At 34.4% G+C, this 19,497-nt stretch overlaps 1 protein-coding gene across 1 annotated transcript; it reads right to left on the minus strand.

Annotated features, from left to right (window-relative positions):
* Window positions 1–811: 811 nt before the first annotated feature.
* Window positions 812–1,898, minus strand: LOC149563716 (high-affinity nitrate transporter 3.2-like). The gene is made up of 2 exons (XM_089824059.1): window positions 1,574–1,898; window positions 812–1,368 (listed from the first exon to the last, which is right to left on the minus strand). The coding sequence occupies exons 1-2, from the start codon at window positions 1,716–1,718 to the stop codon at window positions 890–892; spliced, it is 624 nt and encodes a 207-aa protein (XP_089680185.1). The 5' UTR covers window positions 1,719–1,898; the 3' UTR covers window positions 812–889.
* Window positions 1,899–19,497: the final 17,599 nt, after the last annotated feature.

Raw genomic sequence — 19,497 nt, forward strand, 5'->3', positions numbered from 1 at the left:
CACCTTCTAGATAGAATTCATTGGACTCTCTCATTCTAGAATTATTGGGACAATCCAAAAGACAACATGAAAACATGGTAATGTTTCAAAATTCAAATATGCAAATCAATGGAATAATTCACCATTTGGCTCTTTTTTTTTGAGAAATGAACAATTTCACTATGTGACTTTTGTTGACAATAAAACTAACACTCATTATACTCTCCAAATTTAAAAAGAGGAGAGTCAATTCAACTTTTTATCAATTTGATTGGGTTTTGGAATGGAAACAAGTGGTTGGTTTTTAGCCATTGCTTAAAGATGCAATGAACACTATCATCCATTGAGCATGAAAAAGAGTGGTTGGATATTAGTCATTAGGAATAGGTGCAATGAAGGTGTGTCGTTCTAAAGAAAAAACATTAGAATTACACAAACCCATTGTATACTTGATTATTAAGATGTATCAAATGGTACTTATTATTTGTACCTGATAAATGAGAACTGATATTAAATATCATATTCTTATATTATGTACATGTGAATAAGCAAATGAAAACTGTTAGGCCACACATTCTGATCTTTCTATTATCAGATTCCTAACTAAAAAATGATGCTCATTCTAACCTTTAACTAATAAGTCAACTTCAACAACTACTCATAACTACTCATATGAACCTTTGACAACCATTATCATAAGATAAGAACAAAGCTGATTAAACTCTCTCCTCAACAACTACTCATATGAACCTTTGACAACCATCATCATAATCATAAGAAAAAAGCTTGACATAAAACTATCTCCATAAGCTGGTTGGTAAAACTATCTTCATAAGTAAACAATTTAATTTGTATTATTTTTACCACAAACAAAGAAGAACTAAGCAATTACAGGATGAGCACTTGTCCATCATTTCTTGGCTCTATATTTTTCCACAGCAAAGAAACCAAACAAGGAGACAACAGAGAAGGCAGAGAAGACAGCAGCAGCAATGTCCAAGGACACATGTCCCCCCGAGATGGGCTCCACGACAAACAGATTACTTGTCTTATTCTGATTGGTGGTCTGGCCATAAGCCAGCTGAGCTCCAGAAGCATCCAGTGCATAAGCCCTCACAAAGTAAGTAGCCCCCGGCACGTCTTTCCCTACAGCCCATGTGACCGTGTTGTTAGCAGAAGAAGAGTAGGATTGCTTGGTGATTTCCAATTGGCAGGTCTTGTCCTTCTTAAGATCATCGTATGTTTTTCTCCACGCTCTCTCCACTTGACTCACTGGGGCAAAACACAACTTCACCTTCACACTCGTGTACGTTGAATCCACTCCCCCACCCGCCAACGATTCATTCAGGCCCCAAGTGACCACCAGCTCGTCTTCCCCTGCCTTAGCAACTGCCAAAACATACACCCAAACCGTTAAAAAAAGCATAAGAGAAATGGAAATAAAAATGAAAATAGGTAGATTCTTTTATAGTCTATAAGAGAGAAGATTAAGTTTTTTGTTGGCTCCACCCTGACAACTAAGAAAAAAACTAGTTATTTTTGCATTGAACTCACGAAACATGGAAGATGGGGCGGTTTAGTTTTCTACATATACCATTTGAAGCCGTTGAATTATGGTTCCTGATGATTGATGTAACTACCAGAGTTCTCGACAGTGTGGAGAACTGAACTCCTGCCATGGCTGAAGTTATGAAAATAAAGAAGACAAGAAGAAACGAGAGAAACGTTGGAGGTCCCATTTGATATGAATCTTTGAGAAAGAGAATTGAATTGCAGGGTTTAAATGGTTGTATGGCTATGATCAGGAAAACCCTTTTTATTGTAGGGAAGAGAAAGAGGAAATGTGGCTGCAGATCTCTCCGAGGGGGCAGGTCTTTGGACGAAAGGTGGGAATTTAATGGACTTTTCAAGTGGTCTGAAGGTCCTTCTGACTCCTCCTTGAACAACGATGAGATGAAAGAGACAGTGGTTTATTTATTTAGACTATTGGAGCACAATTTGATTGTGCCCAAATTGCTGCAAGTCAAAGGCCAGTTTTCATCCATTATCCTTATCAATGAATCGAACGCTCAAATCTTTTACAATATAACTATATTATAAATCTTTCGAATTTATAAAATAGCCGGGGCTAAGTTTCTGATATACTGCACCATAAAATAAAATATTGATTATTTTTTCTACAAGCCATTTTCTTTTCACAGAGTCCTTGTTGTTTTCTACCACAAATCATTTGAATCTATGTTCTCGCGAGATTCCAGAATGGGATGGTAGGCGGGCAATTTTATTTCTGGATTTTGGGGACGTGGAGGGACGGCAAATGGGGATGGCTATATAACAATAGGGAAAATTAAAATATATAGAGAAATATAAAATATTTATATGAAAACATAGATAAAGCATGTCTTCATACCTAATAGAACCTTAAAATATAAGAATCAAGGGAATTCATATGCCAAATTTGTCTTACTTTGAGAATCAAAGTCTAATTTGTTGTAGATGTCAATGTCAAAGTCCTCTAGGTGTCCCCAAGTATCCAAGAATGTTTCCAAGATGGGGAAGGCTGAAAATATACCGGGGACGTTTCCCCGAGTAACACTAATTCAAATTCATTTTGAAAAACCAGTAAAGATCCGTTGTGTTTTTAGAATTTAAAAAATTATCATAAATATCAACATGCTAGAAAAACAAGTTAGCTTTCTTTCCCCTCTCCTCCTCACAAAGGACTCTTCATAATATCAACTTTATTGAATATTATTGTTCTTGTTCTTTTTGAACTAACTACTTTCTTGATCTAAATGTTTCTATGCACACTAAAGCTTGTATATAATGATGCAGTGGCTCACCTCCATGAGTTTCTCAACCATTGGGGCAACGCCCCCTATACAGTGGCCTGGGCCAAAGTATCGTTGGATTTTGTTTCTATCAATTGTACTTCACCTCATGGTCGTAGTTTTTGCCCCTGTTGTTCCCAAACTCCTTGGTCCTAGGCTCCCTATCGCTCTCCTCGTCGTAGGAATGTAGGCGTCGCTGCTTGACTTCTCTGTCGTCACGCGACTATGGTTGGTCATCGAGTGCTCCTGCTACTCCTAATGTTCCTATTTTTGGTTGGTCCACCCCTAGTGGTGGCTTGGCATGGCTTGAGGCTACTTCATCTAAATACTCTTTCCCTTGCCTAACCTTGGTAATTTCGCCTCCCAAGACCGAGCAAGAAAAAGAAAAAGAGAAGGAAGCTACTGAAGATGGGTGGTCCTACCCGACCTACCTGTTAACCCCATTGATTTATGGGTTCTAATGATCTACATGATCCTCCTCCATTGGCTGGCATAGCTCTTGCAGTCTAAGGGCTTCTATTACTATGTTTTTGGTGAATAGCTTATAGCTTTCCAACTGTGGTGCCATGTGAACGTTCGCAAGCTCATCTTGTGTCCCCTGGGCCTTTTTGGTGAATATATGACTTTAATATTTTGATTAATAGAAAAAGTACAATTCCTTAAAAAAGAATCTTAATCATTATTATTTATAAATAATTTATTTATTTTTATTTTTAATTACTACATTATTTGTACAAATAAACATGAATAATAAGAGCCCTTCATTTTTCTATTATATAAAACACATTAAGAAATTCTCAAATGAGTATCTCTTATCAATTTACATAGAAGTTTATCTTCATCTTTTATATTCTGACCATTTGTTGAGAGTTGCAATTATCTTCATCTTCTATATTCTTTATGTGTTGGAAGTTATGAATCTTCGAGAGAGTTTTAAGTTTATGGTGTTTTGGTCATTTTATCTTATTTTGTTTATAGAATTGCAAGGTTTGATGCACTATGAGACACTTTCTTCTCATCTAATGTCATGTTCTAATTTGCAACCTCATGCAAGAGTTCCACAATTTATTGTGGTCTATCATCCTATCATTCTTCCCTACTTCTATCTATTTGTGGGATTTCGGTACACATGTTGAAATTTATTTATTTGTCTCAATCTCTCATCTTCATAAATCCCTCTTTTACCCACTTTCAGACAATCTCAAGGTAGGTAAGAACTTTTTTTGTTTTTCGTCCTCTATTGGATCATTGGTTCTCTTTATTTCTTCACACTGTCAACTTGCTTAATCTCCATTAGTTGTAGAGGTGTGTTGGACCTTTAGACTTTCATTTATGTTCTATTCTCAACTCTAATCTCATACTTAATATCACTCATCCTACTACATTTTTTAACATTACCTATAACCCTTTCATGTGAACTTTTAGATGACTTTGGACATATATTCTAATGACCTATCTCAATGTCTAATTTCACATCAAATTCTTGTGAAAATTGGTAATTGTGTATCTTCTTAAATGGATTTCAAGCTATCTTTCTACCACCATTTTTCACTTGGATTATGTTGTCAATCTAGTTTTGTGTATTTGCATTACACTTCTTTGTTTCATTTCATTTTCTCATTTCACCTCTCTTATGAGACTTGGATGGACAGTTGATTTCATTATGATAACTAGTCCTAATGTTTCTCATAACAAATCCTTGCATCTCCTTTTCAAACCTCTTGATTGCACCAAATTTTGCATTTCCTCCTATTCATGTGAACTACTTCCTAGATCCTCTGAAGATGCAATCACTGACTAAATTTGACTCTACAACTACTCCAAGAAATTTTTTATAGATGCAATAGTAGATGACGCATAGCTCACCATAAATAAAATGGTATCAACTTTCAATTCCCAATGGTCCTTATATCATAATTCACATATTTCAATCCATTGGTTTTATAGGTTCACCTTATCTTTCACGCCAAATTCATAGTAGCTAGTTTTATTTTAAATTTCTATAAGTGACTAAAGAAAATTCCATTTACCTCCTTAGAAGGTCTAAAAATCAATTAATGGTCTTGCAATGGATGGGATTAGGTGAGGGATGGTATTCATGCATCTTCCAATGCCTATGGGCTTCTCTAAGACCTAATTTTTATAGTAAGGTGTAAATCTAATGATGTTAAAAACACAGTTTCAAATGAATTTCCATTTAATGATTATGCAAGATATATGGATGACATATTCTCCCAAGATCACATGGTGGTGTGAAATCAAATATAAAGGTTTTTAACAAAAATAAGGGTGCATAAAGGATGTAAAGCTAAAATAAAAACAGAACAGGTTACAAAATTTTAAGGTTTATATCTAGCAATAGATCTAACACATTTTGTAATATTGAGATTGCTTGGTTTTTATCCAGATTATGTGATATCTTAATCTAAATTGACAAAGATGTTTTAAAGATGCATATAATCAAATTCTTTTGAATATCTCCATAAATATTATTTGTATTAGTAATGATTTTAATGATTCTCTTGATCATATTTGGTTATTTTCAATCTATAGACTCATTTGTCAATTGAAAGGATGTAAAATTACTTGCGAAGATTTTGGAAGGCATCTTATCAAAACAATACAAGATATGTGTAGGTTTGTTGCATAATTAAGCTATATTTAATTGGATGACATATAATTCCATCCACCTACTTGTTTACATGCATACAACCTAGCTTATGCATGTAATCTAGAGGCATAGTTCTTATTGATATTATGAATAAGGTATCATGCAATGGATTTCATTTTTGTTCCCCTTTGTATCATAAAACTTAAGACTATGTTGCTCCTGCTAGATAAAGACACTTGTCTTCTTTATGCTCAACCTCTTATTCCACTAACACATTTAAATCATAAAACCTTACTTTTATATATTGGCATTCTTCTTTAATTTCTGAAATCTGTTTAATGGTTTTATTTTCTCTATCAAGGTACAAGACCCTCATCAACCTAGCATGTTTACACTTGATTATGTAGAAATAAATCTATGAACTATGCAATAGTTTATTTTCACTTATTATAGTTATTTTCAATATAATATCTAAAAAGATACCTTTCCTTATATATCCAAAAGTCAAAGAAGGCATTGCCCACCTAGGTGAATTGGTTTGTCATTGCATGTACTTGATTACAAGTTGAGGGTCTTGTACCTTTAGTTTAATACCCATATCACTCAAGAAATAAACATGGTTTTACATATTTGGGTGCCCTAACTTTGATCACCAACAAATGGTGTGTAATGTGGTGAAATAATATTCATTGACTTGTGCATGAAAACTAGGAAACTAAATGTATTTCCTCTTTGATTACAATGGAAGGGCAGTGAGCCACTTGGCTCAAACGATTGGGCACAAATTGGATTCAATAGTCCTTAGTGCATAGTTGAAAATAATTCTATTATTATGTAAAGTAGTTATTGGTTCAAGGGATAAATATTTTTAAAAAAAGTAAAGGTTTTCAACATATATAGAGATATAGAAAATAGATATTGCAGACAACTAGAGTCAATTTGGAAACAAAGGCAGAAGAGGAACCTACTTCTGAAATCAAAACCAAAAATAGGCAGACTAGTTTCTCAAAGGAACCTTGACCTGGGAGCACTAGATGAAGATAGAATTTAAAAATATGGGATAAGGACGTTGTTCAAAAGTTTCATTAAATGTGTTTGAGACTACATCACTTAGGCCAAGCTAGACCCTACTTTTTTGAATTTACAAAAGACAAAATTATAGCTCTTTATTTCCTTAGATTGCCTCCAATATCATGTTTTTGTAGTCTATCACCTAGACACATAAAAAGGAAATTTTGTTGGCTTTATGGGGTATGTATAGGTCAGAAATTAGTTTTAATATTAACTATAAAATTGAAATAACTTGAATTAAAGATGAAAGTGTATAGTAATGTATGAGAGGCTAAATCTGAAAATTGAATTGATTATACATTCACAAGTCTTCTTGTGTTGAAACCCTTATGAAGGTGTTGATGTTGACTTGTAGGGTTGATTTTATGAAAACTCGATCACGGATGGCATCATGAATGTTTTAGATGTGAACTGTATTTCTTGTCTCTAATGCCTTGGATGATGTTTGATCACTTTCTCTTAGGATGTTCTTGAATTCGAATTGAATGATATGTATTATATCAAATGAGGGTCGGGGGAGGGGGAAAGCTTATTTTTATACATATTTTCTTCAAAAGAATTTATAATTTTAAAATAAGTCAACATGAAATAATGCTTCCTGCTCTCCCAAGCTAGTTGTTAAGTGTTTTAGAATCTTTAACTATCTCACTCTAACATCAATGACTATTTCCAAAAACATCCCTTTTTTAACAAAACACACCTTTACATCAATGAAGATATTACAACCTCATCCTTTATCAATGATGGTAACCTTCCAAAGAATTAATTATGTTTGAATACAACAAGAACATAAGACTCACTCTTTCTATAATGCTACCCTTAATGTAATAGAAAAAGGGGTGTCTAGTACTCTCATAAAGAGTCTCGCCCTTTTTATAACTCTCCCTCTTTCTAAAATCAACTAGTTTATATAATTCTTATATATCTTTTAAAAGCATATTACCAAGAAGTATACAAGGATAAAATATCATAGAATCATTGGCTTCGCTTAAATTTTTACTTCATAAAAACTTATTAACTATTTGAGAAATATATTATTCTCAATTTTTTCTTGATATACTCCAATTTAAATTTAATTCTTCTACCTTGTTGTCTTTTAAATTTTGATTCATCCAAAGAAGTTTTCTACAAAATTATGTTGTTTCTATCATCAAACAATGTTAGCCTAATCTACACTTATATGTGCCACTAATGTAAAATATTCACCATTTAGAGATCACAAACTGGAAACCAATTTTCCTTTCATGTTTTGAGTATTGGTTTGCCTACTTGCACATGATTCTCTCTTGCATAGTGCATGGCCTTTATTTTTTATGCAATAAGTTTCTGAACATTGGCATACACAATGCTTGACTATCAAAAGATCATATGGCTCATCTATATGTTACAACCAACTTTCATTTTTTTATCCTATGTATCATCTTTCTCCCTTGATATCACTTGAGATGTAGAGTTTTTTTAGTATTTTGTTTTATATTATATCTAATTTGTGTATACTTTCCTCCCTGATCTCAAAATCTTGAGCATGAAATGTAAGGGCATGTCCTTCCTATAATTCATTTGTGTTATCATTTAACCATTTGTGAGATTTAAATATATGAATCCTTTGACAACACTTTTGACTAACACTTGGATGATTATGCATCAAACCTTTAACATGCAAGACATTTTCTATATTTTATCTTTTCATTATCCAAACTAAGAGTACATTTTCCTATTGTTCTTGTTGTAAGATTATCACCAAATTTCCCACTTCCATTTTCTATTGTCCTTAAGTAATACACTTTTTTTTGTCCATTGTTACATGGCTTGAACATCCAGTGTCAATGTACCATTTTTTTTCTTCATCTTGAGCATGACAAGCAATCAGCACTAGAATAGATGTATCCTTCTTCTATTTTGATTTCCATCGTTTCCTTTTGCAAACATTTATACAAACTTTCTTCTACTTAATAGGGATATCCATTTTCTTGTTTTGTCTCTAAGGGATTCAAAGCAAGAAATTCTATAAAGTATTGCTATTTGAACAAGGGTATTGCACTTCTAACATATGACATTATAATCCAATAAAGGAGAAGATTAATTATACATTCAATATAAGAACCTAAAAGAACTTTTGTTTTGTTCCACAAAAAAAAATTTCTTAAATTTCTCACACTTTGCTACCTTTTGACCAAAATGATTACGAGAAAAAGAGTAACCAAAGAAAGAACTCAAGGACATGTTTAGGTGAGGTTTTCTTGGAGAAATTTTTATTTTAAACCCTTGTTATCTTTCTAAAGAATATAAACTCCTTTCTTCTCATCTCTTTCATTCTTAACAATCACCTTGAGTACGTCTACATAGCTTCATTGATTTTCTACGCTTATCCTCTTTCTTATTGTATTGACCTTTGGAACTAATATTCTTTAGTATCACTTGATCTTCTTTAGTATTTCCTTAGTCTCTTCACAACCAAGACTACTCTTTGTAAATGTTGACCTTTGGCAATTTATCATGTCATCTAGAATTTCAATAGTCATCCTGAACATTAATCTTCTTTTCACTTGAGGAGTAATTTTATCTTGTTCCCTCCTAATTCACTTTCACAAAAATATACTATGCATTGAATCTACTATACTCTACATTAAAATGATAAAATATTGTCACACACTACTTAATAATATGCTTTACCTATTTATACCCATTGAGGTGTCAATATTAATTACAATAAACACATAAAGTTGGCCTTATAAAATTAACCTACAACAATAAAACTCCACAAACTTGCCTCCAATTAAAGACAATATAACAAATATATCATCAACAACCTTTGTCATCAATGACAATACTATCGTATTACTACCAGGTTCCAATTATTTAGTTTTTGAATTAAGCTTGTTCATCCATATTTCATGAGTAGGGTTCACTACAACACATCCCTCATGAGAATGAATGTTACACTTGAGCACTAACTAAATATGGTTTCTTGGGAAACACTGCTCATGAATCATGAGTAAATGATATGGTCTCCAAAACTACACAATAGAATTGTGATACTAATATATGGAAAATCTCTTATATTTCACAAGGTAATGTTTCCAACAATCTCTATCTTTTGAATAATCAATTTTTATAGACAATTACACCATTGACCAAATTATTTAATTGATATTAAACCTATTTACAGCTCAACTCACTAAGGGTACCAATAGGAAAGAGTGGGATGGAGAAAATATATGGTCTTGTCCCAACTAATAATAAAATATTGCATAGTTACATAATTATATATTGTGATAAAATGAATACAAAAATGTATTACATAATTTCTTATAGTCAATCGAGTTAAAGTAATTGAGTAAATAGGTAATATGTAGGAAAGCCAATACTTCCTTGCAACATTCAATCATGTTCACTCCCACAAGTTGACTAATAGATTTTTTCTATGCTTGTATTGACTTTTCATCATAATTCTTCATTTAGTTGTAGACATAATAGACGTGCTCTACCAAAATGGTTAGTATTAGTGAAATTAATGTTAATCTAAATGTTCATTCCATACAAATTTAAATCTAAAAATTCTCTACTTCTCTATACTTTTATATATCCCATGCCTTTCATGTATCTTTGAATAGAATCACATTCCTGACGTAAATATATTTATCCAAATACATGTGAAGCCAAAGACATGAAGGTAACACCCATAACCGACCTTAATATTACAGCAATGACAGAAGAAACTATAAAGCATAATCACATACAACATTGAACTATTGTTTAGTCATTACTTTGAATCCTTAGGTAACCATTATTTTAAAATTCTCCTAGAGTGTTAGTAAAGAAAATAGGTCATAGATTATTCACATAGTTTCGATTGTGAAATCTAAAACCATATGTATTTAAGACACAATCATACTTTTAGATTAAATATGTTAATAATCAAGCATCAAGCATATGATAAATCATAAGATGTTAACATAAGTTGTTAGTCATTGCAAAAGGAAGCTTCGGCTCAGAAGTAGGAGATTCTCTTGATAAGGAATATGTGCTTTGAACTCACACTTTAGAACATGGTTCACATTCAACCTCAATATGGTATGCGGGCTCGGTTGCTACAAATCAAAAATGAAAAGGGGTGGTTTCTCACATTTAAACCTCATCACAATACAATTACTCTTGGAAATATAAGTCTAACAATATAAAGATTATTGCTAGTACTAGTGAGACGAGTGGAATGTTTAGACTTGGTACAATTGCTAGTAATCAAGCCCTAGTGACTAAGAACGATGGTCATTTTATGTTTAGCATCATAGATTTGGTGTTTTGAGAAACAGTTACTTGCTAAAACTTGGTTAGAAAATCATGGTCAAAGAACTTTCATCACTTGAGAAGTCGAGTGTTGTTTGTTCCTATTGTATTGTTGGAAGAAAACACAAAGTATCCCTCTTTCCCAATAAGCATCAAGATAGCCAACCTTTGCAACTAGTACATAACAACATCAAAATCAAAGAGGAAGTAGGTTGAATGTGCAACCCTATGACACCCACTCAAAGGATACAAGTACTTTCAAACTTTTATTAATGATCATGATCAAAAAATGTGGGTTTATTTCTTGCGGCATAAAAATGAGGCCTTCTACTTCAAAGAGTTATGTATTGTTGCACAAAATGCTACAAATAATTGTTGGTCTTAGATGGTTTTGACAATTGAATGTCAATACACTTAACCACTTTTTATATTGAAGCCAAGTACACTATGTATGTTGAGCCACAGTGTGTGTCGAGTCAGTATTTCAACAAGTGTTTAGTGACTTCAGGTGTCGAGTAGTATATAAGTGTCGAGTTACATATAGGTGTCAAGTCACAGTTGATGCTAAGCAAGTCAGAATGATTCATATGTCGAGTGAGTCAGAATAATATATGTGCCGAGCAAGACAGAGTGTAATAGGTGTTGAGCAATCCAAGATAGTATATGTGTCGACCATCAGTAGTCTAGTATGTGTCGAGTAACACAGAATCAACATATGAGTTTGTGCCTTCATAAACTCAGATGTAAACCATTTTTGGAGCTAGCATAGAAGGATTTTGAAGGAGAAAAAGGATAAGATCGAATCTTTTACATTTCCTATGCAATCAACATGCAGCCAATCAGAAAAATGGAGAACGCATGCAACCAATGAGGAAAATGCAAGAAATGAGTGGGAACTTAAAGATTCAATATGGATCGTAGATCCATACCTAATCCTAAGTCTTCACAATCTTTAAAAGGAGGTCAAAAACCGCATTGTGAATGTGCAAGAGAATAGTGTATGGGAAAAACTATAGCAAAATTTAGTGTAAAAGAGAGAAAGACTTTGAGGAATAGAGTAACAATTATACATCTAGTTGATCAGAATAGCACAAGGGACAAGGGACACAATCAGATATTAGAACTTAGAGGATCAAGATCAGAGAGAGTAGATCAAGTGCCCGAATCTAGCAATTAGAGATTGCATACTGTCAAGTTTATTGTTCTAATACTTTCTTGCCATTGTATTAGATGCTAGAAATCCTATATTGATAGGTTAGCTTAACAACTAGGTAGGAGAACCTTCGGAGAAGGTGATTGAAAATCCTATTGTATTAGGTGGGTTTAACAACCTATTGTAAATCCTTTAACAGGGTAACACTTTATGTAAAGTGTTTGTAAATCCTCTAACTAGGTCACTATTGACACAGTGTAAAGCCTTTAACAGGGCAGGCCTTTCACAAGGCAGACCATCAAAAGTGATCAGACATTTATTGTTGCAATGATTTTTGTGGGTATCATCCCCACCCCAATTTTACCTTTTTATTCCTTGAGGGTTTCTAGGTTACCAAATCTAGTGTTATGTGTTATTGCATGTGTTTACTTTATGTTCATTTATATATTTACATGCATGCAGTTTACTTTTCAGTTATGTGATTTAAAGGATTAGAACAGGTTAAAAGTGTGATACTTTTGATTCACCCCCCCTCCCCCTACCTCTTAGAAGTACTATTCCCATTTTGAACATTCCAACAATTGGTATCGAAGCAATGGTTCTCACAAGAAGCCTAACAACTTAGAGAAAAGATCTAAAGATGGAAGTCTTCAAGCTTGGGAAGATCATAGACAATCAGGTGATTGATGTACACCTAGCTCTACAAAAAGTGGAAGAAGCCAGAGAAGAATTGACAAAGTCCTTAAAAAGAAGGAAGGAGATAGCCATAGTTGAAAATGACATACACTACAAGGAGATTGATAATACACAAGTGTTTTCCAATGGAGATTCCAAGGAATCTGATGTAGCAATATCAGAATTGATGGAAAAAAACAAAGCACAAGCTGAAGAAATTATATTACTCAAGCTTGAACAAGAATCACAAGCCATAATGCTTTGTGAAGTGACTAAACAAAAGAAAAGAGCCATTGAAGACAAGGCCATGATAGAAGATGACAAGAGAAATCTTACCAATAGACTGGAGGAGAAGAGAATTGAGTTTGAAAGGATCTCAAACATTTAGCTAGACACCTTAAGTCAGATGATGAATGCTCATCATGAGCTAAATATGAAGGACATTGAGATCTCCACCTTGAAAATGCAGAATGAATTGAAGAGAGAAAAGGAGATAGCATAAAGCTTTAATAAACCCAATGAGGCTATCAAGTACTTTAAGCAACTACTAAAATCAGCAAGGACTACTAATGATACTTTAGGACTTGGTTACACTAGCATTGAACAAGGAGAATCATCTAAGACTACAGAAGAAAGGAGTAACTAAGGTAAGAATACCAAACCTATTTATCATTTCTATGGTAAAAAGGGACATACCTCTAATATATGCAAGAGCAAGAACAGTCATCAGCATGATAAGCCTACAAATGCAAGCTTTTGTCACAAGTGTGAAAAGCAGGGACATCAAGCACATGAATGTAGAACCAAGACCATGAGGACACCAAGATTTGAAGGTCACTACTACAACTGCAATAAGTATGGACATAGAGCATTTGAGTGCAGATCAAAGCCTATGTGGACACCTAATCAGCCTGCAAGAGGAAACAACCATGGTTATCGCTACAACAAGGATTACAACACAAGGTATAACTGTCACTATTGTCAGGAGTATGGAGACATTCCTAAAAATTGCATAAGAACACATTTTAGAGGGAGTTACAAAAAATGGTTCAGCCAAACCACATGTTTCATTTGCTTGAAGATTGGATATATCAGCAAGAATTGCCCAACAAAGTCAAAAGCACCCAAGATAGAAGTCAACAAAGGAAAAGAGAAGGTTGATGTTGAACAAATAAGAGGGCAAATGAACAAGACTTGGAAGAAGAAAGGTGAGTGTGGCAAATCAAATGGAGAGATCACTTCACCCAAAAGGTCAAGTGATCACACTTCATCTAACTAAGCAAAAGAAACATGTATGGGATTGATATGCAAAGTTATAGCATACATTAGTTCCAAGACAAAGAAGTACTGCAAGAAAGAAACTTGCATGAGCAAAGATGCCAGGTCAAAATCTAAAGTTTTTGCCAATACTGTCAAATTGTCCTCAGATGCCAAGTAAAGCTCCAATGGATACCAAGTTGATAGTTGAAGTCAAGTGGAGTAGAAGTCTAGTGAAGACTGAGTAAATGAAATACAATGGGAGCTGAGTCATATTGAAGCCTTCAAGTGTTGAGTTTATAGTTGTATGCACGAAGCATTTAATGTTAGGTCTTTGATAGGTATAAGGTCAATTTTTGTTCATTTTCATGCCATTCAAATGTAGAGCAAAGTCAAGAAGAGTGAAGAAGCGATCAAGTAGCAACCTAACAACCATTTGCATGGATTCCAATAGCAATTCAGCACAAACTCATCAATTTAAAGGTATTTATCAAATGTTGAGCTACGCAGAATTTAAATTTTAAATACATTTAAGCCTTAGTTTGGTAAAATGGCCTCTAGTTCAAGAAACCCTAAAGCAAAGGAAGATCATGAGATTCATTTAGTTAGCAATGAGCTAAAGCAACCTAAATTTAGGCCAATTCCTAAATTTGCTTACAGAAATGACCCAGTTGGTGCATTATCCATTATCCCACCTAAAGTTGTCATGGTTCAAGATGTGAGGAAATTTTATAACTACCAAATTGGCGCCATAGGTGATCTTGAAATCTTCCATGCCTATGACAAGTTATGTGACAACAAGATATTAAAAGATGAATTCTAGATTGTTGAGAAGAAGGGTCTAACAAAAACCCTAGTTTTTCCTACGGTATTTAAGACTAAATGGATTCGCACTATTTTGAGTAGAATTCATGATGGTTGCCTATGGCTAGAGACAGGACCTATAAAGATTACAAAAAGATAGTGTGTAGGGTTATAGGACTCCCAACCCTAGATCAGCCAAAGAGCTTGAGAAGTGATAGAAAGGAGGTCATTGAGAAGAATACAGGAGCAAAATGGAACAATAGGGGAATGACCATAGACACTGTAACTGAACCCCTACTTGACTTTGTTGTGAGAATAATTTCACACAAATTTTACCAATCAAGTAGACTAAACAATGTACCCTGCATAGCTGTTGATGTAGCTTACAAGTTGGTGAAGAAAGATCATACCTATGATCTGGCAGAACTAATGCTACAACAAATAAATGAAAATTTGGGAGCTATAAGAAGATCCAAGGGAGCACAATGCAAATTTGGATCAGTATTAGTCTGCATATTGTTTTATGTGATGGAAGAATTCCCTTCAATTGGGAAAGTAAATTGGAATTCCAACAAGTTTGCAATCACAAAAATTAATGAATTCATTAATTAGATGGAAGATAACTTTGAGGCTCAGATGACTAGTTATTTTGAAGACTTTAAGAAGTCTATGAAGCAGAGAATGAGAATACTAGTCTCATTAGTAGAGAAACATGTAAATGACATATGCTTCTTGGTTGACATTGACTACACCTACATCTAGGTAGCAATACCAAGAGTAAGATGGCTAAGGCCATTGGGATATAAATTTGATGTAGATGAAGCCTCAGTAGCAATCATAGTATTGCTTGTAGAAGAAATAGATAAGGCAACTCTTCACTTTGGAACATATGATGTTGCCAAGTCCAAAGTTGAAACTAAATTAAAAATAGCCACTGCTATCAAGAAGAAAGACAAGATGGTAAAGAGGATAAAGAAGCAATTTGGAGCAAGCATTGAAGGTGAAATAGGTGAAGAAGAACAAGAAGAAGAAGTGGAAGGAGATAGTGAAGAAGAAGAAGAGAAAGGGAAGGCCTAGTAGAGCTGACACAAGGCTTAGGGGAAGACAAGGAGGAAGGTGCCAAGGGAAAAGAAGTTGAGGAAGCACCTACACTTACTAAGAAAAAGAAGAGAAATGCAAAAACACAGCCTACAACTTAGCCCAAGCCTAAAAAGGTCACTAAGCTAACTCAAACCAAGCCAACTCCAGCAACAAGGGCCACTACAAGAGCATTCACTCAAAAGACTAAAGAGGCATCAAAAGAGAAGAAGAAAGCCACTAAATAGCCTACTAAAAAGCCCAAGAAGAGAAGAAGGTATGTGGCACAGCTAAATATAGATATCTGATGAAGAAAGAATAGAATCAGAGGACATCAGCCAATTTAAAGTCGTAAGTCATCCTCTAAAATTTGCAATTGATAAACTTTGTGATAAGATTAAAAATGTAGATTTGAATGATCTAAAGTCTCTTGATTTCAATAAGCTCAGTAGGGAAGGGTAGAATAAATTAGAGGAATCTGTGTATGCCATGATGGTAGAATTTAAAAACACACCTCTAGAACTTGACAATACCATGCCCAAGGAACTGTATGAGATAGTTGAGAATAAATGACATTATTGTCTAAAAATGGAAAGGGAAATTAGAGAATCTACCCTAGCCCAAGTAAAGCCTGACATGAAAAAGGCTCAAATAAAAAAGGCAAATAACAAACATAGTGGCAAGTTTGCACCAAAGTATAGAGCCTTTTGCATCCTTCAAAACAAGATTGAGGATGTAGTAAATAAATCCACACAATTGTGGAAAACAATTTATAAAATAACTGATGATAAGGTAGAGGAAAAGAAATCAAAAGAGTAGAAAGGAGAGGTAGAAGCAAAGGAAACAGAGAAGAAGGAAGAAGAAAAGAAAGAGGAGGAAAAGAAAAGCGAGGAAGAAAAAGGAGAGGAAGAGAATAAGGAGAAAGAAGAGGAGGAATCAACTAAAGGAAAAGACATGGCAACAACTAAATAGCAAGAGCAGCAAGAGGAATAGACTGTATAAGACACATGAATGCCACCTCCTAGTCTGCCTTATACAATCATCACAACTACAGAAACAATAATCATTAAGGATGTTCCTGACAAGTCATCTCAGAACATCAATTCCCTCACTACAAAGGATCTCTCCAAGATCCTTCACCAATCCACTCTACAGGCATAGTTATGCACAAGCCCTATATTTGTGAGTGTTGATGAGTTACAAAAGGCAGTAGCAGCACCACAAAAGGAAAAGGTGAAACCTGAGGAACCACCTTTCACATATATAGCTACTTGCACTAATATTTTGATGCTTCCACCACCACCTCCACCAAGTGCAACAAGTGATATTGTTTATATGTCAAGTGTAGAGGAAAGGAAGTCAGATGAAAGAGAGGATACCTCAAAAGAAGAGGAGTAGGCTTCCATTCAGACATTGGTATAACTAAAAAAGACTGGCATTTTTAGAAAGACCATTCAGAAGCCGAGCACTAAAGCCATTCCTTTACAATTCTCAACTCCAGGCTCGAGTTCAACTAGAGTGGCAAGGGTACTTCACTATGGAGACTTTCAATTAGATGAATATATTGTGATTCCTTCCTATGATTCCAAGACCATCACAATGGCACAAATGATTGAAATGAAAAATGCATTAGATAGAAGGATGAGGCAAGAAGTACTTAGGAAAGAGTTCAAACATAAGCAAGCACTTCATGAGATCAAGGACATCTTCATAGATTTCTTCAGCTTGCAGTCACCAGATGAAGCAAAGCCAATAATAGAGCAACTATCAGATATAGTTGACCAAGTGACAAATGAAGGCCAGGATACCAATGTTAAACTCATGGAATGGTCAGAGAAAAAATTTGAAAGAAAAGTGAATAAAAATATATCAAGTGGAATAACACTTGATTAGGTAGAGTTGGCCAAGAAAATAGATAAGGTTAAGGTTGTACTTGAGATCATTTTCTCATTGTACAGGAAGCTATGTGATTTTTCCAATTTCACACAAGAAACAAATCAGAGAATAATGAGCTTGGAAAGAAATTTGAAAATTTCTAACATGCAACTGCCAAAAGATCCAGCTCAAAGTGAGAAGCATTTTGCACAATCGCTTCACACTCAAAGGGAGTTAGTTGTACTTACAACAGAGGAAGCTAATATTAAGGCTAAATTGATGCAAATCCAATCCTCCATAACCCCACATTTAGAAGTCCTCCACAAGGAGCAAGTGTATTTTGAAACAGTTTTAAAGAAAGATCCAACTTGTTCTACACTTGATGGACTTGTACATCTTGCTGCAGAGATTGCCATCTAGCATAAGTCACTTGACATTGCTTTGGAGAATTGGGATGCAACTCTAAAAACAATAATGGAGGTAAATAATAATTTTTTGGCTAAGTATGGTATTACTCCTTAGAACCCTTTGACATAAGTGTCAAAAAGGGGGAGATATATGTTTTAGGGGAGATACATGGAGATATAACTAAGGGGGAGAATACCTATAAATTTTGATAGCCAAGAGGGGGAGATACAAAATTTTGGCAATTATATGGACGATACAGATCACAGGTATAGAATATAGGAACAGGGCAAAGGCAAAAGAGTATCAGGTATATAGAATTTTGGTTTCAAGAATGTCAAAGCACAATCAACTCAGGGGGAGTTACAAGGTATTTTGAACAAAGTTTGAATTTTTTTGGATAAGGTATTCATAATGACAGATGAATAAATGTTTAGCTAAGTGTTTTTGACACTCATGTCAAAGGGGGATATTGTTGGTCTTAGATGGTTTTGACAATTGAGTGTCAATACACTTAACCACTTTTTATATTGAAGCTGAGTACACTATGTATGCCGAGCCACAATGTGTGCTGAGTCAGTATTTCAACAAGTGTCGAGTGACTTCAGGTGTTGAGTAGTATATAAGTGTCAAGTGACATATAGGTGTTGAATCACAATTGATGCCGAGCAAGTCAGAATGATTCATATGTCGAGTGAGTGAGAATCATATGTGTACTAAGCAAGACAGAGTGTAATAGGTTCCAAGCAATCCAAGATAGTATATGTGTCAAGCACCAGTAGTCTAGTATGTGCTGAGTAACATAGAATTAGCATATGAGTTTGTGCCTTCACAAACGTAGATGTAAATTGTTTTTGGAGCTAACATAGAAGGATTTTGAAGCAGAAAAAGGATAAGATCAAATCTTTTACATTTCCTATGTGATCAGCATGCAGCCAATCAGAAAAATGGAGAAGGCATGCAACCAATGAGGAAAATGCAAGAAATGAGCGGGAACTTAAAGATTGAATATGGATCGTAGATCCATACCTAACCCTAAGTCTTCACAATCTTTAAAAGGAGGTCGAAAACCCCATTGTGAATGTGGAAGAGAACAGTGTATGGGAAAAACTATAGCAAAATTAGTGTGAAAGAGAGAAAGACTTAGAGGAACATAGCAACAATTATACATCTAGTTGATCAGAACAACACAAGAGAGAAGGGACACTATTAGATATTAGATCTCAGAGGATCAAGATTAGAGAGAGTAGATCAACTGCCTAAATCCAGCAATTAGAGATTGCATACTATCAGGTTTATTGTTCTAATACTTTCTTGCCATTGTATTAGATGTTGGAAATCCTATATTGATAGGTTAGCTTAATAGCTAGGTAGGAGAACCTTTGGAGAAGGTGATTGAAAATCCTATTGTATTAGGTGGGTTTAACAACCTATTGTAAATCCTTTAACATGGTGACACTTCATGTAAAGTG

This window comes from Cupressus sempervirens, chromosome 4 (assembly GCF_028749045.1).
Source record: "Cupressus sempervirens isolate cs-2001-9-10 chromosome 4, ASM2874904v1, whole genome shotgun sequence".
Classification (NCBI taxonomy): domain Eukaryota; kingdom Viridiplantae; phylum Streptophyta; class Pinopsida; order Cupressales; family Cupressaceae; genus Cupressus; species Cupressus sempervirens.